Source organism: Miniopterus schreibersii, assembly GCF_964146895.1.
Source record: "Miniopterus schreibersii genome assembly, chromosome: 8".
In the NCBI taxonomy this organism is placed as follows: Eukaryota; Metazoa; Chordata; class Mammalia; order Chiroptera; family Miniopteridae; genus Miniopterus; species Miniopterus schreibersii.
In genome coordinates this window covers 10,563,299-10,589,734 of record NC_138109.1, presented here as the reverse complement: position 1 = coordinate 10,589,734, position 26,436 = coordinate 10,563,299, and the positions used below count along the sequence as shown (strand labels likewise).

The window sequence follows — 26,436 nt, the reverse complement described above, 5'->3', positions numbered from 1 at the left end:
GATTGTCTCGTGGTTTTTAAAAGCATCTAATAAACACCTGCTGTGTGCAGATATCCTGACCACACTGCCTGGAAGAAGGTGCAGACGTGTGCTGAGCATATCCACATGGGGGCTGGAAATAAATGGGATCAAGAAGAGTCTACATTAATTCCTGGTGCTGGGCCGTCTCAGTTGGAAAGGCCCTTCGAACTTGTGGTCCAATTCCCTGGTTTAGAGAGAAGAGAGGGGCTTTGTCCAAGGTCACACAGCTTGCTACTGGAAAATCTGGGGCCGTAATTTAGGTCTCCTGACTCCCAGACCAATATCCTCTCCTCTGTACAAAAGCTGTTAAAATAAAAATAGGTCAAGAAAGGTTTAGTTCAGCTCACAGATGTCCAAAATTTAGGGGTAAAATGAGGAGGTGAGATGTATTCAAATCCCACAGAGAATTAATGGCAAAGGGAAGGAGCCTCTTTTTATACTTTGCCTCCTGTCCCTCTTACCAGTCAGATTCCTCAAACACGACAATCTCATTTCTGCCTCAGGGCCTTTGCATTTGCTATTTCCTATGCAGGGACCACACTTCCCTCAGGTTTTTGTATGGCTGCCCCCTTCTCACATACAGATCTCAGCTCAAATGTCACCTCTTCAGAGAAGCCCTCTTTGTTCCCACACACCCCACACCCCCACACACAATTCAAACTATTATGGGCCCATCTGGCCATCATCTGTCCCATTGCTCTGCCTGTTGACTTCACAGTGCTTGTCATCATCTGAAGAGGTCTTGATCATGTGATTGTTCACTTGTTCCATAGCAATCTCCCCTATTAGAATAGAGGCTTCATGAGGCAGACACTTTGTCTGCTGAGGGCAGTGCCTGGCACATAGTAGGTGCTTAGTAAAGATTTGACTGGATGGAGCCCAAGTCTCCTGGCCGCTGCTCCAGTGACGCATCCTCCACACCAAGGAGTGTCTTGGCTATATCAGGGCTGCAGGGGCTGGTGGCCCTGACTCCTGAGGAGAGTGCTGGCTGCCAGCTTCCTAGAGGCTGGGCAGAGGGAAGGGGTCCTGTAAGAATTAAAAAGACTCAGGTGTGACAAGTCAGGATGATCTTCTTTCTTTACCCACAAAGCTAGGACCAGAGCCCCTTCCTGAATCCTCTCCCAGACCCTTCAGGCCACCACCTCTATCTGCTGCCTCCACCTTCCTCTCTGCTTGGCCCATACTATGCGCTTCCAGCTGGAACTCAGAGTGGTCTCTCCTCATCTCTCCTCCAGCCAACACTTCAGGTTCATACAGTGTTGTCCTCTAGATGACACTGACTGAGTCCCAGTAGGCCATGTCACCAACCCATAAAGACAGATGATTCTGGTGATAAGAGTATGTGACAAGACCAGTAAATCTCATGCTCACCTGTCAATTTATTTACTTTTTTGCTGAAAAATGAAGTCTCCAGTCAGAAGCAATGCTATTTGGACTACGATGATTGTGAACAAGACATTCAGTAAATTTACTAATGATGTCGCTGGCAGAGGCATGACAGGCAGAGAATGCAAACCCATAGCTAGAAAAAAAAAATGCTGTTCCAGTGAGGTCAGATTTATGCCGCCTCCGTAATGACAGGAATCCACTGTAACCAACCTGCCAGCAGATGGCGGGCTGGTTCTCTCCAGATCAGGTACCATATTGAAGACTCAGAGCCACTGCTGGCTGAGCACTTAGCTGCGGTGGGAAGACGAAAACAAAGACTGCTAATAGTCACTCAAAATGCACTGTCCTTTTCTTCCTTAATAAAATAACCTTGATTTTATTCAGGTTATGGATATACCCAGCCAAAAAAAAACATCTCCCAACTTCTTTTGCTGCTAGGTGAGACCACATAATTAAGTTCTAGCTAATGAAATCTAAGTGGAGGCACACCCTTTATATTCTTCCATCATTCTTCCATCTTGGTGCTTGGAATGAGCTTGTGAAGGCTTAAGCTCCAGGAGCCATCCAGGATCATGAGATGAACTTGAAAATAGAAGCTGCAAGCTAAGAAGGTGGAAACTGGGTCCCTAATGACTGTGGAGTGAAAGAGAGATGTAATTATATCTTATTTAAATGACTATTATTTGGAGTTTTCTATAAGTCAAACCTAATTCTAACTGATATATTGATAAATAAGATGGCAGGGGAAACTCTAAAATATAGCAGTAATTACAATAAGTATAAATGGGACAGTTTTACAATAAGCATAAAAGACAAAGATGCTCAGAAAGTATTTTTTTAAACTAGTAGTATGTCATTTATAACAGGCTCACAACAAAGAACCAAAAGATTAAAAATAAGGCAAGGGCTCTTGTCTTAAGTCATTGGATATAGTTCAGAGTGTCCATGGACTTGGAAGGAAAAAAATATGTCTTTATTTTCACCAACCTCTAATTAAAATTTAGCATTCCTGTCATTTATAAATGTTGACAACAAGTCACAGAAATATAAGCAGTACCTTTGACTTTGTCACCCATAAGAAACATAAATATTTTCATATCACTTTACTGCATTATTCCAAAATATCTTTTACTCCTATCACTTCAAAATCACAGCAGTTATTGGGCCTACTGTTAGATCTTGTTATTTAATACATTAATTTAAAAGTACATATAATATAATATCATAAATATTTTAACTATTCTGATAACTATTTCAATACAATTGGTTTGCTTTATAATTCTATGCATTTGTAAATATTGTTTTGAAAAGGGATTCATAGGACTCATCAGGCTGACAAATGAGTCTATGGTTCAATAAAGGCTAAGAACTCCTAAAATAAAAAGATCCATGGGCTATAAACATTAATATCAGGGGGAAAAAGAATATAAAGGTGTTTTTTTAAATCATGAGACACAAAAAAGAACATCACATATTAATAAAATAAACAATAAATCAAAAATATATCATGATCACACACATATATGCATCTAACAATATAGCTTCAAAAATATAAAGGAACTGATAGAAATACATGAAAATATTATACACAAACACACACACACACATATATATAAAATGAACAGTTGAGTTGGAGATTTTAACGAACCTCTCCAGTATCTACCTTAGGGAGAAGATTACATGAAGTAATTCGAATCATGCATTTAGCAAAGGCCCTGGCACATGGAAGAATCTAAACAAGAGTGAGCTACTATCATGAGTAACTGTTCATTGAATAAGTAAGCAAATGAGTGGTACCTAAGCTCTGACACAGGGACTCTGGGTGGTTCTTCTCACAGAGGAAAGGGCTGGGGGTGGGGATGGGGAGGACTTCAGGGCCTTGACAATCTCCACCACCACTCAAAACACCTTCCTTGGATGTTCCTATCCTTTGAGCTGGGCAACGAATTTCTTAATTTTCTGTAGAGTGGAAATTAAAGCATGTTTAGAAAATGTTGTATTATTGATCCGTAACTTATTTCTAAGCAAGTTTCTAGGCCCACTCTCCCCTTCCATCCAGATGGCTCAAGCCCCTTCTATAAGGATTCTAGAACCACACTCTCTCAAGCTACATACCCTGGGTTTGCAATGGGCGCTGTCCTCGTTTATGACCATGTGCAGGTAAAGAGCTCTGAAGGTGCCAAAGGCCACAATTAGCCTGCAGGTGATCCAAGTTCTCCTGGCACTGTGGAGCCAAGGAGTCCAGATCCAGGCCTGGGTAGGGCTGGGCTGAGCTGGCATGAGTCAAGACAGGGCAAGGGACAGGGACAGGGCTGCATGTTGTATCTGACAGACCTGGCTGGCCAGCAGGGCCCTATAACCATCTTCCCAGCTGTAACTATACTTGGCCCCCAAAAGCTTTAGAATTATTCCCATGTCGAGCGGGCACACATGGTCCCAGGACATCCTTCACTTTCTTTCCTGGAGCTATAAGGGAAGGGCTTTTGTGGTGCCTGGGAAGTGCAGGGATAGAGGCAGGGGGGCATTCCCCCGGGTTTCTTTGCCAGCCCTGCCTCAGATCCAGGAAGCTGGTCTAGATAACAAAGGTACAGATCCAGGAGGAAAATGCAACAGCAGGGGTCAGGAACCAGCTGCTTCTCTGAGGACTGGAAATGTGGAAAGGGGAGGAAATCTGAAGGGAGTGGGGTTGGAAAGGGGAGGAAGAAATGAGCCAAACTTGCCCAACTCTACAGTGGCTCAGCTCAATCTCTACGTGGCTGAGAGCTCCAGGCCAGGACACAGGAGGCAGGTTGCAGAACACAGAGATGTCAGCGTACAGGACATGGAGATGTTGCCTCATTTCCCCAACCCCTCAGAGAAGCCCTCAGAGAAGCCACTGATTCAATCCTCGCTGGGGATCTGGGGATGTTTGGATGCCTCTGGACACCCTAGCTGGTGTTCTGCCCTTCCTATGTAATCCTGGCCAAGTCACTTAATGACAATAATCCAATTAGCATGGAGTCACAAAGAGTGCTCATGCCATGACCTCCCAGGATCCTCCAACCATGTTTGCTGCACACACATTATTTCATTCAACCCTAACAACAACTCTGTGAGGTATCATTAGCGCATCCATTTTACAGATGGGAAAACTGAGGTTTAGAGAGGTGGTATTATCTTCCCAAGCTCATATGGCTAATTAATGCAGAACTGGAACTCAAACTAGAGTCTGCTAAAGGCCAAAGCTGGAGCTCTTCTATCATCCCAGGATGGAGAGCAGAGATATCACTATCCCTACCACAGAGAGGAGGAAACTGGCACAGAGAGGCCAAGTACCCTGCCAGCAGTGGTACATGTGGATTGTGGCGGAGCCCGGATACAAACCCATTTCTTTTACCACCAACCCAATATTTGTTTTGCCTGAGGGATGATCTCAAAGGTTCCCTCCAGCTGAGAAACTTTTAAATTCTGGGTTGAGACAGGGATGAGATGAAAGGAGAACGGGTGAAAATAAAGAAATAGCTTGGTCTTACTCTGTAACTCAGGAAACCAGTGTAGCTGCCCCAGCCCTGCCCTTTCAGCTTCATCCCTTCCCTCAGTGAAGGAGAGAAAATGTCATTCAACAAACAGGGTTTTCAACCCTTGGAGCTTGGACTTCCTAGACCTCTCACTGACCCATCCAGCAGCCACTTCCCCGACGAATGTGTGTCCACAGTCACTTCCTACACAGTGATACCAGTCCCCTGACTCACCCACCCACCCATCAGTGTGTTAGCAGTGAGACTGGTTTCCAAGAAAGAGTGTGAAACATATGTGGACACAGTCACGCCCTTCTATTACGGGACACACACCACATCCTCTGGCCCCAAACCAGGGGGTAGGGTGTGGCTCCACTCCCTGCCTGGCCCCGCCCAGCACCTCCAGAGGTTCGTCAGGGAGCCTGCAGGCAGGGGGAGGAGCTGCCTTTATAGCAGGGGCCCAGCCCAGCCCAGCCCAGCAGCAAGCTCCCAGCTCTGCTCCTCTGCTAACCCCAAGGGACCAACATGGCCCAGGAGTGTCCTGCCTACGTCCTGGATCCCGAGTATATCCAGCGGCTACTGCTCTGCTCCCAGGAGGCCAAGAAATTTGCCTACTGTCCCTACAGCCACTTCCCTGTGGGGGCCGCCCTCCTCACCAGGGACGGGAAGATCTTCTCCGGTAAGGGCAAGAGAGGGAGCCCCAAGGTAACCCTAAGCGACAGCCTGGGGGCCGAGAGGAGGGTCAGCAGGAAGGGGCGGGGAGCTCCGGAAGAGAAGAGCCCAGCTCTGTCCCCTCTTGGCTGAGCCTCCCCTGTAATGCCATGAGCCCCTGGCCTGCCTAATGCCCCAGACTGTGGGGGTGAAGGTGCTGCTCAAATCTCCCTGTTTTCAATTCTCAGAATACTGGGAAGCCGTGCTGGGGGACCGCTGGGGGTGGGGGAGCAAGGCACCCAGGTGGGACGACTTGTTAACAGGGTGCAGAGGATCTTGGAGGAAAGAAGCCAGGCGGGGTTTGAGTGACCAGCAATGAATGGCAGCCTGGGGAGATGGGGACAGGAATCTGAGTTGGCACTACTCTGTCCCTAAGCTCTTTTTCTTTGGTTTGGTGGTTTGATAGAAAAGCTCACTCAAACTTGTTTTTGCTAAGCTAGGGGTATTCTCTTTCAGGACAGTGGGGAGGGTGGTGTGGAGGTAGCAGGGAAGCCGTGCCCCCTCCACCCTTCCCATTTCCACCACCACTCGGAGGGCAGATGACAACTGGCACAGAGGGACAGAAAGGAATGCCCAGCCCTGCTGCCTAGAATCCTCCTCTCGCTGGGCAGCAGCTATTTAAAGGACCGGAGGCCCACACTTATACATCTATCTAATCAGTAACCCCCAGCAGCCTCTACTGCTCAGCTCTGAGTCCAGCTGGGGGCCTACACCTCCCCTTCTGTAGTGCCCCTTCTGGGCTCTCCTATGCTATTTCTTGTCTTTCGAGGTTCTGCATGGGTTTCATGAGCCACCTGGGTCTTAAACATCTTTGAGCAGGGAAAGTAACCTTGAGTGAGTGCTGGTGTGCAAAAGGACCCTGACTAGTGCTACCCATCTCCTGCAACCCTTCAAGGCAGTTATTACAGCGCCACTTCGCAGAGAAGGAAACAGAAGCTCATAAAGGCCAAGTGCCCATGATCACAGAGATGGGATTCGAACCCAGAGTTCCCCCAACTCCCACATCTGCTACCCTGTAGGGGATAAAGAATCTCTGAGTGTCATGTGGAAATTCAGGCTGGCCTGGTGGCTCAGAAGAGCGTTGAACATTAACCACCACCACAAACAACATTGCTACACGCACTGCCCCATGGCACCAGGGCCTTGAACATGGAATCAGCCATCAATTCTTTCCAGCGCCTCCACACCCCCTCTTCATTCTTGCACTGATTCACTTATTCAGCAAACATTTGCCAAGCACCAGTTGTGCGCTAGATAATGTATAGGTGCCGGGGATAGCGCAGTGAGCAGAAATGGCAAAGTCCCTGCGCCCATGGAGGTCCCCTCCTCTTGCACAGGCTCAAAGTGGGAGCCCCAGCCAATGACTGCAGGAGTGAATGAATGAGGGGAGCAGGCGCGTAGACTATTGAAATGGCAGGGAATGGCCTGGTATCACTAGAGAAAGGATTGTGCCGTGGGGATTGGTGGAGCCCCTCTGGGATGGGCCGAAGGCTCTGAAGTTGGAGGCTCTGGATTTGAATCCTGTTTACCAGCTGTGTGTCCCTGGGCAAGACCCTCGACCCTTCTGAGTCTCAGCTTACATTTGCACGCAGAGATGCTAATGTCCACCTTTTAGGATGGCTGTGAACAGGGCTAGTTTGCCTGGGCCGGTGTGGCGGCCAAGGTCCTCCCTGACTGTTAGTCCCCGTGCTGCATCGGTCACTGACCGTGCTGAATCTCCCCCCTGGTTGTGAGTCTTTAAATGAGATAATGCCGGGAAGAAACAAGCTGGCGGTGTAGGTAACAGCTGCACCCGCCGCCTCCCACAACCACATCAAAATTACAACTAAAATACAGAACAACCATCACTCAGAACCTCCTGAAATCTGGATGAACAGAAGCCCTACAACCAGGGAACTGAAGCAGCACCAAGACCGGGAGGAGGGGCGGAGACGCGGGCGGATTGGGGCTGAATCCTGGAGACTGGGCCGCGCAGGCCCACAGCCAGCGCCGAGGTTGAAACCTGGGAGGACATCTCGGCGGCGGAGGTTTCCCAAATGAGTGAGGGGTCCCAGCCCCACAGCAGGCCCCCAGCCCAGGGCTCCAGGGCTGGGAAGAGACATCCCCACAACTCCGGGCTGTGAAACCAGCGGGGACTGTGGCTGAGGGTGGCGGAGGCTGCGGGAGCCCCGGCAGCTCCTCTAAAGGGCCCAGCACGGACTCACTCGGACGCTCCCTCTGAGCCCAGCGCCGGGCAGCAGCCTGAAAGGACCCGGGACACTCGGGGAGGAACTAACCTGCCTGAAGTTGGGGCGAGAGGTGGAGGGCGGCTTCCTCCCAGGCAGAAGGGCTGGCGGAGGCCATGGCTCCTTTGGCGAGTCCTCCCCGCACACAGCCGGCAGGCAGGCGCCATGTTTGAATCGCCAGCACCTGACTCGCGCCTTTGGCCCCGCCCCGTGATTCCCGGAGGCCCCGCCCCTCCCCCTGCAGACTCATCCAGGCCATTTCCAGGGGCTTTCCTATGCAAGTGGCCTCTGGAGCCTCATGATTAGGACTTTCCTAAAATCTCTCAAACAAGCAGCAGCAGGCCCCATACAGCTTGATAAGCGGCCCCAGGCCTGGCACTAGCGGCAGCTGCACTGGCTCATAGCTGGGCCTCTCCTGGACACCGCCAAGCCCAGCACAAGCAGCAGCCAACTACGGTTTGCTGTGTAGCTCATGCTGGGTGGCCCTCGGCAAGGCACTGGCACAGGCTGACTTTGCACCTCCTGGGAGGCCCCAGAGACAATGCATCTGGTGGTTAGACCTGACCACACTGGATTACAACCCTACCACATCCACGAGTGACACACTCAACGGGTGCACTTGGTGAACACCAAAGCCCCACTGAAGTAAATCCTGCTCCACAGGGGTGTCTCCAGCACAGCAGCTCTTTGGCTATAGTTGCAGCAGGTCCTCACAGCCATTGGCCTGGGGGTCAATTCCTCCCAGTGACACCAACAGCAACCAAGGCTCAACTACAACAGGACAGTGCACACAGCCCACACAGGGGAGCACCTAGAAGGCCCAGCTCAGGTAACTGGGGAGGCTGAGCCACTGGACCCTCCAGGACACCTACTACACAAAGCCACTCTACAAATTCCAGGATACATAGCAGCTCTACCTAATACTTAGAAACAAACACCTGGAAGCAGCTAAAATGTGCAGGCAAAGAAACATGTCACAAAGGAAAGAAGAGAAGAAATCTCTAGAAAAGGAACTAAGTGAAATAGATCCAAGCAAACTAACAGATACAGAGTTCAGAATTATGGTTATAAGGATGCTCAAGGATATTAGTAAGACAATTAAGAAAACAAGTGAGACCATCGATGACTTAAGTACCAATTTGAAATGAAGGCTACACGAACTGAAATGAAGAATAATTTACAGGGAATCAACAGTAGAGTAGAGGATGCTGAGAATCATATCAGCAATTTGGAACATGAAGAAACAAACAACATCCAACCAGAAGAGCAAGAAGAAAAAAGAATCCAGAAATATGAAGATAGTATAAGGCGCCTCTGGGACAACTTTAAGAGATCCAATATTCATATTATTGGGGTGCCAGAAGGAGAAGAAACAGATCAAGAAATTGAAAACCTATTTGAAAAAATAATGACAGAAAACTTTCCCTACCGGGGGAAAGAAATCGACTCACAAGTCCAGGAAATACAGAGGGTCCCAAACAAGAGGAACCCAAAGAGGCCCACAGCAAGACACATCATAATTAAAATGCCAAAGGTAGACAAAGAGAGAATCTTAAAAGCAGCAAGAGAAAAGCAGTTAGTTACCTACAAGGGAGCACCCATAAGGCTGTCAGCTGATTTCTCAACAGAAACCTTGCAAGCCAGAAGGGAGTGGCAAGAAATATTCAAAGTGATGAAAAACAAAAACCTACAACCAAGATTGCTCTACCCAGCAAAGCTATCATTTAGAACTGAAGGTCAGATAAGGAGCTTCAGGGATAAGAAAAAGCTAAAGGAGTTCATCACCACCAGACCAGCACCACAGGGAAAGTTGAAGGGTCTTCTTTAAGAAGAAGCTAATGAACAAAAGAATCTGACGAACTAAAAGATCCAGAGACATTGACGCATGCAAGAGACGATCATATTTCAGAGGAAAGAGGGAAGGGGGGTGGCAGATGGGAAGAGATTAACCAAAGAAGTTATATGCATAACCATGGACACAGACAATAAAGGGGTGAAGGCCTGGGGAGGGTGTAGGAGCGAGGTGGAGGGGGTCAATTGGGGGGGGGGAATGGAACACCTGTAATACTTTCAACAATAAAGATAAAATTTTTTTAAAAATGAGCTAATGCCTATAAAGTGGTTGACACAGTTTCTGGCCCACAAATAAGGTCACAAATGGTGGCTGTTTCTACTGCTGCTGTTGACGGTATGATGAAAATGATGACATGACACTGCGTGCGAGAGAAACCTGGAGGGACTTTGACAGCACAGGTCAGCATAATGTCTGCAGCTGCCCCTCGCCCTCCTGTAATATAAAAAAAAGAAAAAGATAATATGATGATGTAGAAGCAAGTTGTGGAGGATTTTGAAGGCCAAGTAGAAATATTGAGATTTAATGAGGTAGGACATAAGGAGTCAAGGAATGTTATTAAGGAGAAGAGTAACGTGAAACCGGTGTTTGAGGACAGTTAGTCTGACAGGTACTCAAGGGTGGCTGGGGCAGAGAAAGGAGTGTCAGGGGTCCATGTCTATCTTGTTTGCTGTCCTGTCCACAGTGTCATCACATTGCCTAACCTAGAATAGGTCCTTAGCGCTGGCCAGGTACCTCAGTTAGTTAGAGCATTGTCCCGATATGTCAAGGTTGCTGGTTCGATCCCCAGTCAGGGCACATATAAGAATCAATCGAATGCATAAATAAGTGGAACACAAATTGATATCTATTTCTCTTTCTCTCTCTCTCCCCCTTCTCCTCTTTCTTAAAAAAAAAAAAAAATGATAAACAGACTAGGTCCTCAGTTAAGGTTCAGTGAACACATGAATGAATGGCACAGACCAAAACAGTACCAGGTGGAATGAAGAGGAAGGAGAGATCTGAGAGCTATTGTATGGGGCAAATGGTCCACGCCTTGGATGGGCCGTATTAGAAAGAAAGGAAAGGAATGTGGTTCTAGGATTTTCAGAGGAATTATTGATAAGGCACTGACTGAGGTAGGGGACTGGAGGCAGAGCTGGATTGTGCTGGGAACATGGTGGACAGGACCAGCAGCAATGTTACTGGATACAATGGATTGAGCATTCATTAAGCACTTGGCATGGAAGCTCTCTTATAATGTCATAGCCAACACTTGGACAATGAATGTCACATGCATTAGTTAGAACACTTCGGTTGTAAATGACAGAAACCAACCAGAACTATAATGGGCAATGGTAGATCTTGTTTCAGGAACAGCTGGATCAAGAACTCAAATGTCACCATGCCCTTCTTTATCCTTCTGGGTGTTTGCCGGTTTCTTTCTCTAATCCTGCAGGTGGACTTCCTCCAGGCATCAGGGAGCAAGCAGGTTTGCAGAGAGCCTCTGGTTTACATTCTTACAGCCTCAAAAGCAGAGAGGAAAGAACACTTCCCCACTAGCTCGAAATGTAAAAATTCCAGGGAAGGGCCGTGATTGGTCCATCTCAAATCACGTGCACATTCCAGAGCCAATCACTGTTGTCAGGATGGGGCAGTGTGATTGGGCCAGCTAATTCACATACCCCTCCTCTGGGGGGGGGGCTGTTACCATAGGAAGGAGTGTAGAGGTGCCAAGCAAAGCAAACCAGTAGCCAAATGCACCACATTTTATAAACAAGACAACTGAGGCTCAGTTTTATCTGATTCCAAATGCCATGCTCTTTCCGCTGCCCCTTGCTACAGGGTAGATATGCAGAAGGCGACAGATAGTTGTGCTGAGGAGAGGGGGGAAAACAGAAGGCATTTCCCAGAGACCTTGGACCTCCTTATTAAGATGAAAGAGAGGGTAGATGGCAGTGAGGCAGGGCATGGAGAGGAGGGAACCTGGAACAATGAGAGGAAACCGGCACCGTGGGGTGAATCGGAGAGGATTAGGAGGCAGAGAGGGCACAGTTGAATTAAGACACTGAGTTTATAGCTTATAGAGGGACAAGTCTGCCCAGTTCTGTGACTTCACCCAGCTGCACAAAAGACTGGCCTATGGAGTTGATACCCTCAGAGGCAGCTGATGTCCCATCCAATTCAAAAGCAATTCTGGCTGCAAAGATAGCTTTGCTGTCATGATCTCGTAATGATCATTTTTCTATTACTCCCAACCCTGGCCAGGGCCTTGTGCCCCTCGCAGATGGGCCGCCAGGATGGTAATTAATAACTACAATTACCTTCTGTGGTTGCTGTGGGAGAGCTGCGCAGAGAAGAGGAGCTCACCGGGAAGAAAGGACTGCTGAGGGGAAAGGAAGGGGAGGACACAAAGAGAAGGGGAGACAGAGTGAGCCCTGGGCCTCCCACGTGGCAGCGCTCAGCGGTGTTTGGGGAACGCTGCATGGTAGGTGGGCAGAGGGGAATCATGGAGGTCTACTCTTTGCTGGCACCACCCAAGGGAAGGGGGGGTTCTCTTCTTCAGCTCATGTCCTTGGGACAGTGGTCTCTCGCTCCCTTTCCTCCTCTCTCTAAAGGAACTTCAGCATTCTATATGTGCCACTGTCATTTAGGGGAAAAGTCACTTCACTGGGTCATCTATAAGGAATTCTGGGAGGAATAAACCACATAAAAAGAGACACTTAAGGATGTTCTAGTCCATTGCCTTGGCTTAACCTTAAATCTGATCCTTCGTTCATCTCTTCACCCCTCCCCCACCAACCCCTGCCCTCCTGATTCCCTCCCTAGGCTCCCTTTCTCCTCTGAGACCACTCTTTGACGCCCCACCCATAGCACTGCCAGGAGAGTCAAAGGTGGCTTCCCTAACAGGCTGCTTCTCCTTACAGCCCTGCCCACCCTCCCCACCCCTGCGAACCCCAGGCTCATCCATTGGCCCTCTCCACTGTCACTCAAAGGAGGCTCATTACAAAGAAGAGCTTCACTCACCCCCTACCCCTAACTCTATAGTTGGGTTAGAATATAATTCCTCCTTAAAACTGTGTCACATTTGTGGTATAGAGGGAAGCAAACATGGAAAGAGTGTAGTATTTCAAGCACATGGACATCACATTTCTCTAGTCCAGTGAATGTCAAATGTGGTCGCAGATGCGACCCCCCCCCAAGCTTCAGCACCTCCTGGGAACTTGTTAGAAATTCTAAATTCTTGGGCTCGAACCTATACCTACTGAAGCAGAAACTTGAGGGCTGGGGCTCAGAAATCTGTTTTGAGAAGTCCTTCAGAGGATGCTGACACCCACTTGCTGGAGTGGGAGAACCACCATGCTAACCTTAGCAGAGGGAGTGGGCACCGTGCTCTCTGGCACTGCTCTCTTCTCTAGGTGGCTGGGTTGGAACCACCTCGTTGTTGGTGAATTTCCTTCCTTACTGATATCTTGCTGATATAAGACCCCAGCCCTGCCTTAAACACCAAACCACTTCAAAACAAGGCCTCACCGAAATGCCATAGAGAAAGAGAAGAGTCCTTTGTATCACATAGGCCAGGATGTGAGAGTCCTGGCCCCCAGCCACCAGCCTTTTTTTACCTTCTGTAAAATGGGGTTACAGTAGTATCTGCCTGACAGAGTTGTTAAAAGGATCAATGACATAATGCAGATAAAATGTTCCTGCAAGTGCCTAACTTGCAGCAAGGTCAAAGGTCAGCAAAGGTGGGAGGGGTGGGAGTGGATGGGTCAGCAAAGGCATGTTTAAGGACAGTCAGTTCAGGAAGGCATTGGGGACATGGTTGGGAAACCCGGGTGGGGAGCAAGAGAAACTACTCATTGCATCTCAAAAGCAATAAAAGACAATAATAAAGGAAAGCAATTAGCAATAATAGCACTATCATCATAGTATTATTCGGTTCAATCTTGTAATTATGGATTCCTCACTTGGCACCATCCCGCCTCCCATGTGTGTTTCAGAGCAAGCGAAGGCAACACCAGGACTAAAGCTGGTCTGCCTGGATAGGTCATGGCCTGTTTTCTGGGCTTAAGGAAGCAAAACAAATTGTCTGGCCTTTCAGGATTGTAGTACATGGCCCAGGGCCACCTTCCTCTTTTCTTTTTCTTAAAGCAAGCCGTAAACTTGCTAGAGGTCCCAAATGCAGTTATTCCTTTGTATCTCTGAAGTGGGAAATTCTACTCATCTGATGATAAGTAACCGAGAACCTCACTGGCTACACTGTTCCAGGCCTGCGCATAGTGCAATGCACACCGTAGACAAGTCCCTGCCCACAGGAAGTTGAAGCTATCTTGGCAGAATTAGATAACAAAGATACTTATTCAGGGCGGTGCGAAGTGCTATGAAGAAAATTAATGCAGGAAAAATGGATTGAGAGAGTTGGAGGCAGTGGGGTAAGGAGGCAATTTAGATAGGCTGATCAAGAAGGCTTTTCTGAGGAGGTGACATCTGAACAGAGGCCTGAGTAAGGAGAGCCATGTGCATAGAAAGGAGAGTTCCAGGTAGTGAGAAGAGCAAGTGCAAAGGCCCTGTGGCAGGGGAGTACTTGGCATCCTTGGGGAACAACTGGAAAGTCAATGGGCCTGGAGAGCAAAAGGAGATTAGGTCCAAGAGGTAGGCAGGTTGGTAGCAGAATACGTAGAACCTTGTAATCATGGAAAAGATTTCAGAGTGCCTGAAGGGCAAAAACAGAGTGACTGTCACACCTTGTCTAGAAGGAACAGAAGCTCAGTGGCGCAGGCCTACCAGTACCAAAGCCTTGACCTTCATGCAGTTCATAGCAGCAGCCAGCAGCCGCTGAACACTCACTCTGTGCCACACTTTATGCTAGTTGCTTTACATGCATGATCTCAACTCATTCTCATTAGAAGCCTATGAGGAAGGCACTGTCGTCATCATTTTATAAATGAGGACGCTGAGTCTCAAGGTGGTTGAGTCCATTTCCCAATCCTCAGAGCCAGTAGGGCACAGGGTCCCAGGGCAAAATGGAATCTAAGGGCTCTTTCTATACAGCTCTGTTTGAGCCGTGGGGCATGTGAATTCTCCCTTCTAAAACAATCTCTCTCTAACTGGCCCACTACAATTTTTACACACAGTGAAGGGAGATTTCTCTATATGAGGGCATTCTGAGCATCAAATGTAGACACAAGCAATTGTCCTGAGAGACTGGCCCTTCTGTAACCTGGCCATTTGCTTTAGCTGCGCATCTGCCAAATCCAAGATTTATGTGATCACATTTAGTAGGGAAAGTGTCCCTATTAAAGAGTCAAGGAAGGCAGGGCTTGGGGGGGGGGGGGGCGGGTTGCTAGACAGGCAGTGGGAAGCAAGGCTGGCAGGGAACTTAATTTGGGGAGGCAGAAGTCAAATGTAGCAAGGTCAAAGGTCAGCGAAGGTGGGAGAGGCATGAACGGATGGGTAGGCTAGGGCCTATTAAAACAAGTCATTTCAGCCCTGGCTGGGTAGCTCAGTTGGTTAGAGCATTGGCCTGATACACCAAGATTGTGGGTTCGATCCCCAGTCAGGGCACATATTAAGAATCAACCAATGAATGCATAAATAAGTGGAACAACAAATTGATCTCTCTCTCTCTTCCTCTGAAATCAGTCAATAAAATTTTTTTTTAAAAAAAGTCACTTCAGGCGGGCATCAGGAGAGATATCTGGGGAGACTAGCTGGGGAACAAGAGAGATGTATTCACTTTTTAACTTGCACTGATCTACCTTAAGAGGCTGAGCTATATGGTGCCAGTCATCCCAGCTACAGTAACTCACAAGTGAATATGAACGAATGCTTGGCCACAGTAGGCATTCAATCAATGTTAACCACTGCTTTCAGGGTTGCAGCTCCCTGATCACTCCCTGTCCTATATCCCAACTGTATTGATTTCTATATGGTTGCAAATGATAGAAACACACGTAAACTATTTTAGATAAAAGGAGGGTGTATTGGCTCCTATAAACTGTGGGAAGAGTTGGAATGTAGCTGAGCCCCAGGAGCAACTTACACCAGGGCAGCCCTTTTCTAAACATCTCTCATCTCATCTCTCATCCACTCGTCTGAATGGAAGCCAGGCCATCCGCAGGACCCAGGCTCGCACTCCTAGTTTCAGAGAAACTGAAGTTCCTGCACAGGGAATAATTCTGACGGGCCCAGTGTGAGTTGGGTGCTCACCCTTAGATCAATAAAAAGGTGGCCCTTCCCTTTTGAACTACCTGCTAAAGAATGAGGTGAGGGGCATTCCCCAGGGAGAAAAAGGAGGAAGCGGTGCTAAATTGTCAAAATAATAGCTGCTCACTACAGTCTACCCTTTGGGGACCAGTATGCACACCTGCCTTCTTCCCGACAGGAGAATTCCACCCACACCACGCGGCCGTTCCATACATACTCGCCTCCCCCGCGGGAGGCTCCAGCCGGGCCTGGGTTGCGGGCTGTCTAGTGACAGCCGCTCATCTCCACCAGTTGGATGTGAATGTCTGTGATCCTGAGAATCATGATAATGTTAATGGGTTAAATGATTAGAGTAACACCTCCTAACTTGTCAAGGTGAATAATGAAGAGACGGAAAATTATATGAGGAAAATATATGAAGAGGCAATGACCAAACGATTTGCAAATTTGATGAATACAGGAGGAAAAAAAATGCTGCATAATCACAATGAAGATTCAGACTTAGAAGAAGGGAGTGAGATAGAGAAGGAACAGGCTAAGTTAATGGAACAAGGACAGTGGCTAGAACAAGGTGGCTGCTTATTTCTCTCTCATCTAACAGACCAGGGGTGGGTTAGAGTCGGGGCATATGAACTGCTCTGCTCTGCAAGGCTGTTGGGGAGATCAGATTCCTTCTGTCTTATTGCCCTGCTATCCCCAGAGCGGTGTCTTTTTTTTTTTTAATATGTCTTTATTGATTTCAGGGAGAGGGGGAGAAAGAGAGACAGAAACATCAATGATGAGAGAGTCGTTGATCGGCTGCCTCCTGCACGCCCCCGACTGGGGATCGAGCCCACAACCCGGGCATGTGCCCTGACCAGGAACCGAACCGCGATCTCCTGGATCCTAGGTTGATGCTCAACCGCTGAGCCACGCCGGCTGGGCCCCAGAGCGGTGTCTTAATCCACATGTTTAAAACCGGCACACATCATCACATCCACGTTCCAGCCCTTGGGAAAGGGGAGATGAAGTAGGCAGCAAGCAATGTTCCCATTAAAAAAAAAGTCATCTAAAAGTCGCACCCACTACTTCCGCTCACATCCCATTGGCTAAAACTACCGAAGTTTCTAGGGAGGCCGGGAAATGTAGTCTCCACCTGGGTAGCCACGTGCCAGCTGAACTCCAGAGGGTTCTATTGGGACAGTGAACACTGGGCACAGTCTCTGCCACAGGATCCCCCTGGGGCCGCCTGGGAACCTCTCCCTTGACATTATTCTTGGCCACACGTCTGAAATGGGTATTGGAGAGAATGTCCTCCTCGGGAGCACACAGCTCTCGGCTCACTTCTGAGGGTGGAGTCCTGGGGGCCAGGGGTTTCTTGGGGATTGAACAATCGCAGGCTTTCGGAGACCGGACTTTTGGCTTCTTTGGCTATGCAAGTCTATCAAAAACCTAGAAACCTCTGGTCTGTTCCCTATCGCTTTCTGCTTCCTATCAGCAGTACCACCCTCAACAACCCTTTCTGGGGATAGTTGTTAAGCCTGCCAGCTCTTCTTTATTTTACTAACTGGCCTCCCTGCCTGGCCCATCCCTGCAGCCTCACTTTAGCGGTGGCTACCTCGAGGCCCCCGAAGCAGATGAGAAGATGGCCCCTTAATCAGAGCTTTGCCACAGGGCTGATTCCCGGTGCCAAGCGGAGAGATCCCAGCGGTAGATTACATGGTCTGCCTTCCAGGTTATTACAGGGTGAGGCGTTTCAAATAACATGTTACAGAGCAGCAACCACTCCAGCTTTCCACCTGGCTGTGTCTGCAGCTCTTTCACGTCGCCCAACTGCCAGGCCGAGGCCACATATTTTAGATGTTTTTGTTAAAGCTGCATCTCACTTTGAACATAAATTTCTGTATGAGTTAGGTATAGGTTAAGCTGCTGTAACGAAAATCCCAAAATACAGTGACTCAGACGTGACAGAAACCCCTTTTCTCTCACATAACAATTCAAAGTAGGCAGCTAGTCCAGGGCAATGAGGCAACTCAGCTTCGCTCCAAATTCCTTCTGTTTTGTTGCCTTTCCGCCCCTATGACAGTAAATCACATGGTCACAGGCGTCTCACCCCCTGCCAGCATGTGGAGGGGCAAAGGAAGTAAACGAGCAATCTCCTCACAAAAATATGTGATCCAGAAGTTTCCCACCTCCCTTTGGGCCACACCCCATTGGCCAAAACTTAGTCACATAGCCACACTATGCTGCAAGGGAGTCTAGGAAATACAGCCTCTAGCTGCCTGGCTATGGCTGCCTCCCTGGAATGGAAGTCACTTGCATTCCTTAACGACAAGGAGGAAATTAATACTGGGACACTGCACCTCTGCCACAAGAAGGACGAGCTATGAAGAGCCACACGTCCTGATGGGCAGGGAAAGCCCAGGCCCGGTGCCATTTGCTCGTGGTCTCACCTCCTTGACAATGGTCAGTTTCTTAGCCAGCCAACCTGTTTTATCCATTGTCCCCCAGGGACACCCTTGAGAGGGACACTGGGGAGGACTCCCCGACTGTGGGCTGTGCCACCTTAGCACCCCACCTCCCACTAGAGAACTGGGGATTGCTTTAGACTTGTGCAATCACAGATACCTTTTGCAAAGCTGGCCAGTGTTTTGTTTGTTAGTTTGTTGATTTTGATGGTTCGTTTTGCGAAACAACTCACAGAGAGCTTGGCTGAACCCTGATAGCTTACCAGCACCGAAAGTTTTGCACAGGCCTAATCTTTCTATCAGAAACCCTGTCCCCCACCCCCACCTCTCCACCTCAGTGGCTTCTGTCTCAGATCCAGGGCTGGGGGCTGTGCTCCCCTTCTTAAGCCTCGGCATCTCCCTTGGCCTTGATGTCTGCTGGGGAGATGAGACTGGTTAACTTGCCCTGTTATCCTGCCCCTGCTCCTAGGCTGGCTTCAAGAGGGGGGCACTGGGTAAGTGATGAGAGTGGGAGGTTCTTGGGAAGGGCCACTGTACCAGTGGGTCACAGAGTCTTCCCATGTTTTGGGTCAAATTGCCCTCTCCTCCCCATCTTGTTCGGATAACTGGTCCCTCCCTGCATTGGAATGGGGTAAGCCTCTTACTCAGTACCTGCGATAGAAAGTGATTCTGCTGGAAATACCACTGGGCTCTCCTCTCTTCTCAGGGTGCAACATAGAAAACGCCTGCTACGCGCTGGGCATCTGTGCTGAACGGACTGCTATCCAGAAGGCCATCTCAGAAGGGTACAAAGATTTCAGGGCAATTGCTATTGCCAGGTGAGTGGGCAAGCCGGGTCACAGGCATATTCCTTCATCTACTCAGCCAACATCCACCGGGCACCTGTCATTCATCCATTCATTCATCTAATACATGTTTATTCTACACTTCCTATGTGCCAGGCACTATAGAGGACTCTGGGCTGAGTGCTGAGGATAAAGAGGTAAATAAGAAATGGACTCTGCCCTTGGAGAGCCTACAGAGCAGGTATACCACCAAGGCACCCCTAAGACAAGGGCAGGCGTCTTTGGGTTCTAATAACAGCACAAAGTACAACAGAATCCCTCCCAGATGCAATAGAAAAGCAGCATAGAAACCTAAAGCTGGAGGGACCTAAAAATCACCTGGCCACCTAGACTCCCTGGTCACTACCCCCATTTCACAGCTGAAGCAACTGAGGCCCAGAGAGGTTGAACAACTCTCCTGGGAGTTAGTGGCAGAGCCGGGACAAAACCAGATCTCTAGAGTCTCACCCCAGGGCTCATTCCGCTGCGCCACGCTGCGCCAGGAGGTCCAACACTCTTCCCTGCTCTCCTTGAGTTGACACTGGGATCCGTCACTGTGCAAGTTGACTCTTGCACTTGACAACACTCACCTGTAGGTGCCAAGAATCAGGATATAAAACAAGCTGGGGTGACAGCCAGATACACCCGGGTTATGGTTGCAACTAATCAGATTCCAGCCCGATTCTGGCTAACGAGAGCACTGGTCGGCACCCTCTGCGGGCCCTAACGTAAATGTCACCGCTCCCACACGCACACCCTCAAAGGGGGGCGCTGAGTTCCTGTCGGCCCTGGGCCCAGACTCAGTGGCTTTGGGATTTGAGCACGTGAATGGGCTCTTTTACTGATTTGGATCCCATCAAGCTTCTGATTTAATGGTGAATTGCTCACGTGTGTACCTTTGCATTGTCTATGAGAGAGTTTTCTTAGCAAATTAATCGTGCCGGGAAAATGAAGTGGGAAAGAAACTGCATGGCTGACCGAGTGCTGGTCTTTCAGTGAATTATCTCCATCGTGGTGAAGCTGCAGGACCTTTCTGGCAGGAACATAAAGACCTGGAGCAAGGACACTGGGGAAGGGGGGAGCATATGACAGAAACAAGCCCCCCGTTTATTTTATAAGATTCTAAACTTGGCCTCGGTCTGGACGCAAGTGGACCAGGTTACTGAAGGTTTTTTCCTGAGTCACTGGAGCCACTCATGGAGAAGGGCCCCAGCTTCCAGAGTCCGCCCCGTGACCGAGGCTTCTCCTGGCTTCCCTGCGCTTTGGGAGGAATAAATGAGGCTGTGCTGGGAACATTTTGTGCAGACGAACAGAGATCAGGATGTGAATTATACTTTATAAAAGAAAATAAAGAGGGGTGGAAAATAACTCCATTTCAAAGCTGATCCAAGAAAATAATGAAATTCCAGGGGAAAGGAGGCCAAAGCCAACAAAAGGTTAATGGCGCCTTAGCCCTGCTCTGTCCAGAGTAAAAGGCTTTTTCTCTTGTCATTACGTTTAAACATGACTGGGGCTGGCTAGCGACGATTAGCAAATATCCTTATTTACGTAAAACCTGCATTTTTGCAGTACCTGATTGCCCCACTCCCGGTATTCAGCCTGCACCAGCCAGAAATAGTCATTATTGCGCTAATGATTTGTTAAATCGAGAGCATGGATTTAGAGGATGGATGGAAGCGCCGGCTCCCTTGTTAACACTGACGACTGTGAGCAGCCTGAGAGCCCCTTGAGATCTAGAAGATAGAGAGAGCAGAGCCCAGAATGGGATTTTGCTAATGGAGAGATAAGCCTGTCCCCCGGGGTCCCAGCTGCAGTCACTAAAGTCAATGAGTTTCCAGCCTGTCGACTCTGATAAGCGTGGCCTCTTGTGTGATCAAGGTCAGCATGAACCACAGGAAGCCCTCGGTGCCGGCCCAGGCAGGAGAGGGAGAGAGTTGGAACAGCATGGAGGGAGGCACCCAGCTCGCTCTGGGGTGCCTGTTCTTTCAAGCTTTTAATTCTTGCTGTTGGCAGGCAGGAAGATTGAGTAATGGTTCAAAGCCCAGGCTCAGGCGTTATTGAGACCTGGCCTCAAATCGGGCTCCAGGATCACCCTCAGGCACGTTGCTTCAACACTGGAGCCCGGCTTTTCATCTGTAAAGTGGGGGAGTACCCAGTGGCCTATTGTCTAGACCCGGGAAATGGCTTCCATCAATTCCTGGCACAGAGTGTGCAATAAATTAACACCATTGTTTTAGTGTTATCACTCCTTCTGCGAGGTCCAAAACTACCAGAGGCAGAGTCCACGGATCCTGGGTTCAAATCCTGATTCTTCCACTTACCAGCTCTGTGACCTTGGGCGGGTCATGTCACCTTTCACGATCTGTAACATGCAGATAACAGAAGTACCTACATAGCCCCTATATTGCATGGTTGTTAGGGAATTAAATGAGTTAAAGCATGTAAGGTCCTTAGCACAGTGCCTGGCACAGAGGATTGCGATGTTAAGTGTAAACAGTTGTTACTCCCAGGCTGTCTCCAAGTTCGCAGAGGTATGCTGCCTCGAGGCACCATCTTGTGACTTTTGAACCCTAGGCCCAATCCAACTTCCCAGTGGAATTCATACTTTCCCCACCCCCCTTGAAAATCCTAATGCAGGTCACCTTGTCCAATAAGTTGACCATTGGATAGCGGGCCATGCATGTCAGGAGACTGAGAAAGGAAGTGGTGAGCTTAGCAGGGGCCAGATCATACAGGGCTTTATAGGCCATGGAAGGGAGGCTGAATTTCACTCAGAGCACCTCTCCCACGGCCCTGACCACAGTCCGTCAGTGATAAGGCATTTACATGTGCAGATTTTACCTCCCTTTCCAGGTGGTGGGATCCCTGAAGACAGGGATTCTCCAGTTGGCCTTTGTCGCTCCTGCCTCATGCCCGCCTAGCATAGAGCAGGCTCTAGGTCAACATGTGTGAAACAAAGAAAAACTGAACAAGAGCCTAACCTTCAAAGCTTATGAGAGGCTCTGGCTGCAACTCTTGTCACCTGGTAATCACAGGGGTTCGTGGGGCTCAGTGTGCATCCTGGGCAGGGGTCCCTACCCTCTCACGTTCCCAGGGGCTTTTGTTCTGAAGCCGGGAGGGAGTGTGCTCAGACAGGACCCACATTTTCGTGAAGCAGGAATTTTCGTTAACTGAATCTTCACATAGAAAAGGGAGTTTCATGAAGATAAAACAAAATAGCAAACCACCATTCTCTCTCCCCTCAGCTGCTTTATTCAAGTCATAGCATCTACCTCTATCTCCACTTGGTACATGTTGGGTGGTGAGTTGGTTGGTTGGTTGGCTGGTTGGCTCGCTGGTTGGCTGGCTGGCTGCTGGCTGGCTGGTTGGTTGGTTGGTTGGTTGGCTGTCTGGCTGGCTGGCTGGCTGGCTGGCTGGTTGGCTGGTTGACTGGCTGGCTGGCTGGCTGGTTGGTTGGTTATCTGGCTCCTCTCACTAGTCAAAGATTCCATTGTGCAGTGAATTTTGCCTATTTTGTTCACTGCTGTATCCCCAGCAACATCAGTGCCTGGACTTTGCAGGTGCTCAATAAACATTTGCCTATTAAAATGAAATAATCCTATAGAGTGCTTTGCGGGCACAGTCTGGACACATATTAAACAATATAACAATCATTAATATACCATAAGATAAATTAGTCAGAAAATAGTATATAGAGCACATAGTATATAATAAAACCATAGATGATAAGGTACTAAAGTTATGATGGAGCTTATATATGGAAAGGACTGTGTGCCTGGTCATTAGTACAGGCAATGACAATACTTGCATAGCATCCTGAAGTTTACAAAGTCCTTCGCACACCTTATCTCATTTTATCTTCTATCACTCCTACAAAGTGGATAACTTTAATCCCCCAATTTTACAGGCAAAGAAGCAAGCCTTGCATGGGTTAAAATGACTTGATCAAAGTCACATGTAGTTAGAAAAAGGAGGAACTGACCGAGAACCAACTTTGGAATCTTGTCATCTTCCAGAGACATCACAGAGCTGTGGGTCCAGGAGAGCAAGGATGACGGTGGCTGCCGGCTTAACCTCTGGGGCTCCAGCAGGTTCCCACAGTTAAATCCACTTACTTTAAGCACCATCCTTTATCCTTTTCAGAGTTGGAGGGCTGCCTGTAGGTGCCTTAATTCTGAGAGACAACCCCTTGGCTGTAAACTCCTCTTTCCAGACTTCCCCAAATGCAAGGAGCCCAGTTTTCTCTTTGACTCACATGCATTTTAATTCTTTCATGCCTCGGGGCCTGTGCACATACTATTTTCTTATTTTAAAGAAGAACCAGGGCCTCAGAATAGCACCTGTTACTTCATCTCACTGAACCTGTTTTCTTGCAGATAAAATGGTCATCTGATACTCAGGTTATATACTGAGAATTAAAAGAAATAATGTATGTTGAGGGCCCGATACAGAGCATGGTAGGTGCTCACTAATGGTCACTTATGAACTCTACACTTCCTCCAAGGCCCAGGCCGAATGCCACCTACTCCATAAAACATTCTCTCGCACTCCGCAGGCAGAGATGTTCCCCCTCTTATCATGCATTCTTACTACGTTTTGCTTAAGATGACAGTTTTCTATGTTGCCTACTGGGCTGAGCAATCTCTTAAAGGCCAGAGACAAATTTTTCTTAACCTTTGTGTCCCTAGGGTGTGGGTGACAGCAAGTGCTCACTAAATGTTTATTAAACGCCCTCATGAAAATAATGGCCCTGCCCATGGCCTCGCCTTTGCAGTATGAGAGCGGCCAAGCCCCACTTCTCAGCCTCTAGGGCACAGCACATCTGTGAGTCAGGAGCTGCCCAGCAGAGGCTGACGTAATCTGAAGGGGCCCTGAATCTTAGCCACTGTCCTCGTGTCTCAGGAAAAACTGATCCATGTGTGATTCTCTACTTCCCCAGTGACCTGCAAGATGATTTCATCTCACCATGTGGGGCCTGCAGGCAAGTCATGAGGGAGGTAAGCAGCTCTCTTTCTTCTAGAATGTAAATTGGAAGCCTCCCGCTTTCCCCAGGCTGTGGGAGCGCAGCCAAGCTGCCAGGAGACAGCTACTCTCCTGTTTGCTTGGTTGGCTGACTCCAAAGGCCTTCCCGAGCTTGCATGAGTCACTGGGAATTATTCTTTCATTCAGCAAATACTCACTGAGACGGCCGTGCAAAGCTAGGCCAGGCCCTGCCCTCACTGGGTTTATAGTCTAGCGCAGGAGACAAACAATACAAGGAACATAAAAAATAAACAGAGTTTCTGAGAGTGAGGAGGGCTTCAGAGAAAGGAATGCAGAGAAAGGAGTCATGAGGGACGGAAGGGGCAGCAGCTAATTACTCTAAATCAGGGTCAAAGGTCATCAGACCCTGCAGCTATTTATTCTAAATAAAGTTTTATTGGCACGCAGCCTCACCCATTCATTCACATATTGTCTTTGGCTGCTTTGGCCCAACCACAAAGGCATTGATTTCACAGTATGGACTCTTCATCACACTTTCAAGGGGCAGAATGGCTGCCCAGCTCCACTCAAGTCCAATGCCATAGAAGGAAACCACATCAGGACATCAGCTCCCCGGCTCCTGAGGCCTGACTCGGTCCAATTGCTCATTGCCATTTTTTCCAAACAGATTAGATGTTGGCAAACGAGAGAAGGCAAATGAAAAGGCTGAAGTGGGGAGAGGCAAAACTGAAAGCAAAATGCTAACAATAAGAGATGAAGCTTGGGGGCCAGGGACCTGGCACTTACATTCACTCAACTTTCATCCATAAAACTCGCTTTCATCCATACCCTCAGGCGCAGCCTGCCGAGCACATGCCTTTTAAAAAGCCAGAAGACTGACTGTGCCTGGTAATAACTTGGAGGTTCAGACAGAAGCATGGAAACAGCAGGCTTGCGAACCTGAGCGTTCATAAGCACCTTTGAGCCATCAGTAGGAATGGCTTCCAATAACTGAGCATTTACTATGTGCCGGGCACTGCGCATAGGCGCTTTACACCATCACCTGTAACTCTCACTGCTCCTGGTCGGGCAGAGCCCGCTCCGTTGGCTCCAGGACTCATTCCATTACACCACAGCCGAGCTGACTCTCCACCTACCTTCCTCCTAGCACATTCTGTCTCGGACACCGTTTCACAGAATAAGACACTGAGACCCAGAGAGCTTAATCATTTGTCTGAGGTCACAGCAAGCAAGTGGTTAGCTCCTGACAGTGTAAGAGAAAGATGGGGAGGCAGATTTGGGCTAAAATTCTGCTTTGCTGACATGACCTGCTAAGCCTCAGTTTTCTTATCTGTAAAATGGGGGTGATAATAGCACTTACCTCAAAGGGTAAAGAATGAAATCACGCAGGTGCAAGAGCTGGTGTGCAAGGAGGCCGGTGTGCAACTTCTCGTGGTTGTGAGCAGCAGCCGAGGTGCTGTAAGGATGGGAAGCAGGCGTTAGCTGTTCTTTGTCATAGCGGGAGAAGGCGGCCACCCCAGGGGTTAGATGTTGTTCTTATAAAGCCCTGGGTGAGTCCATAATTACATTTATTGCCCATTAACAATGTGCTAAGCACTGTGCTGACTGCTTGACATGCCATCTTTCATTGGCTCCTCCCTCAAGCTCTACGAGCCAGCTGTAACTGATTCCCATCTTACAGATGAGAAAACTGAGGCACAGAGAGGAACATTAGATAGGAAGAGGGAGAGCCAGACTCAGACCCAGGTCTGTCCTAACCCCTCAGCAACACTGCCTCCCTCACGCTAGCTCTGCCTCTTTTCTAGTTTGGCACCAACTGGACTGTGTACATGACCAAGCCAGATGGTACCTATGTTGTCAGGACAGTCCAGGACCTGCTGCCTGCCTCCTTCGGGCCCGAGGACCTGCAGAAGATCCAGTGATAGATGGAGACTGCCCACCGCCTGGGAGAGCCCGGGTTCCCGCAGGGGCTTAAGGGGACAGCTGCCCGGAGAACTTCATGAAGACGTGCTCACAGACCTGGGACTCCCACAGGGGCTGGGCAGAGGTGACTTTTCCAATGACACTCAAACACTGAGGTCTTCTACTGAAGTGACAGAGGGTCTCACTCTAGCCTGGGCCTCAGCCCCTCCCTGTAACCTACGCCTCCTCCCCAGACCAGAGCACCCCATTCCTTCCTTTCTCTCCCACTGGCCCTCGTTAAAATCCCAGCCAAGTCTGGACTTCTTCCCCACTCCCCTTCCTGAGGTTCTACCCTGTTCCCAGCGACTTTTCTAATTATAAACATCACGGCACAGTCTG

At 48.8% G+C, this 26,436-nt stretch overlaps 1 protein-coding gene and 1 long non-coding RNA gene across 11 annotated transcripts in view; one reads left to right on the top strand and one right to left on the bottom strand.

The window, feature by feature from the left end:
• LOC308560510 overlaps window positions 1-8,011 on the bottom strand; it is a 12,373-nt gene extending 4,362 nt beyond the window's left edge. For 5 of the 9 annotated variants that reach the window (XR_013999337.1, XR_013999338.1, XR_013999339.1 and 2 more), the window contains exons 1-2: window positions 7,895-8,011; window positions 38-2,043 (exon numbers count right to left, since the gene is read on the bottom strand). This is a non-coding gene — a long non-coding RNA (uncharacterized lncRNA). The remainder of the gene's footprint in view (window positions 1-37; window positions 2,044-7,894) is intronic. The other 4 variants (XR_013999342.1, XR_013999343.1, XR_013999344.1 and 1 more) reach the window with 4 other exon arrangements.
• CDA (cytidine deaminase) lies at window positions 5,165-26,436 on the top strand. 2 transcript variants are annotated; one of them, XM_081144468.1, is made up of 4 exons: window positions 5,165-5,586; window positions 19,035-19,146; window positions 24,092-24,149; window positions 25,941-26,436. In XM_081144468.1, exons 1-4 carry the CDS (start codon window positions 5,433-5,435, stop codon window positions 26,055-26,057), a joined length of 441 nt encoding a protein of 146 aa, XP_081000594.1. In that variant the 5' UTR covers window positions 5,165-5,432; the 3' UTR covers window positions 26,058-26,436. The 2 variants fall into 2 exon arrangements, with proteins under 2 accessions (XP_081000594.1, XP_081000595.1); XM_081144469.1 differs by lacking the exon at window positions 5,165-5,586 and adding an exon at window positions 18,645-18,959.

What these genes read in the sequence shown, in the direction of transcription:
- CDA (XM_081144468.1), top strand. Translation starts at nt 5,433, where the DNA reads ATGGCCCAGGAGTGTCCTGCCTACGTCCTGGATCCCGAGTATATCCAG. An exon ending in GGACGGGAAGATCTTCTCCG is followed by an intron (nt 5,587 to 19,034) that starts GTAAGGGCAAGA and finishes CTCTCTTCTCAG; the next exon opens with GGTGCAACATAGAAAACGCC. An exon ending in GCAGGCAAGTCATGAGGGAG is followed by an intron (nt 24,150 to 25,940) that starts GTAAGCAGCTCT and finishes CCTCTTTTCTAG; the next exon opens with TTTGGCACCAACTGGACTGT.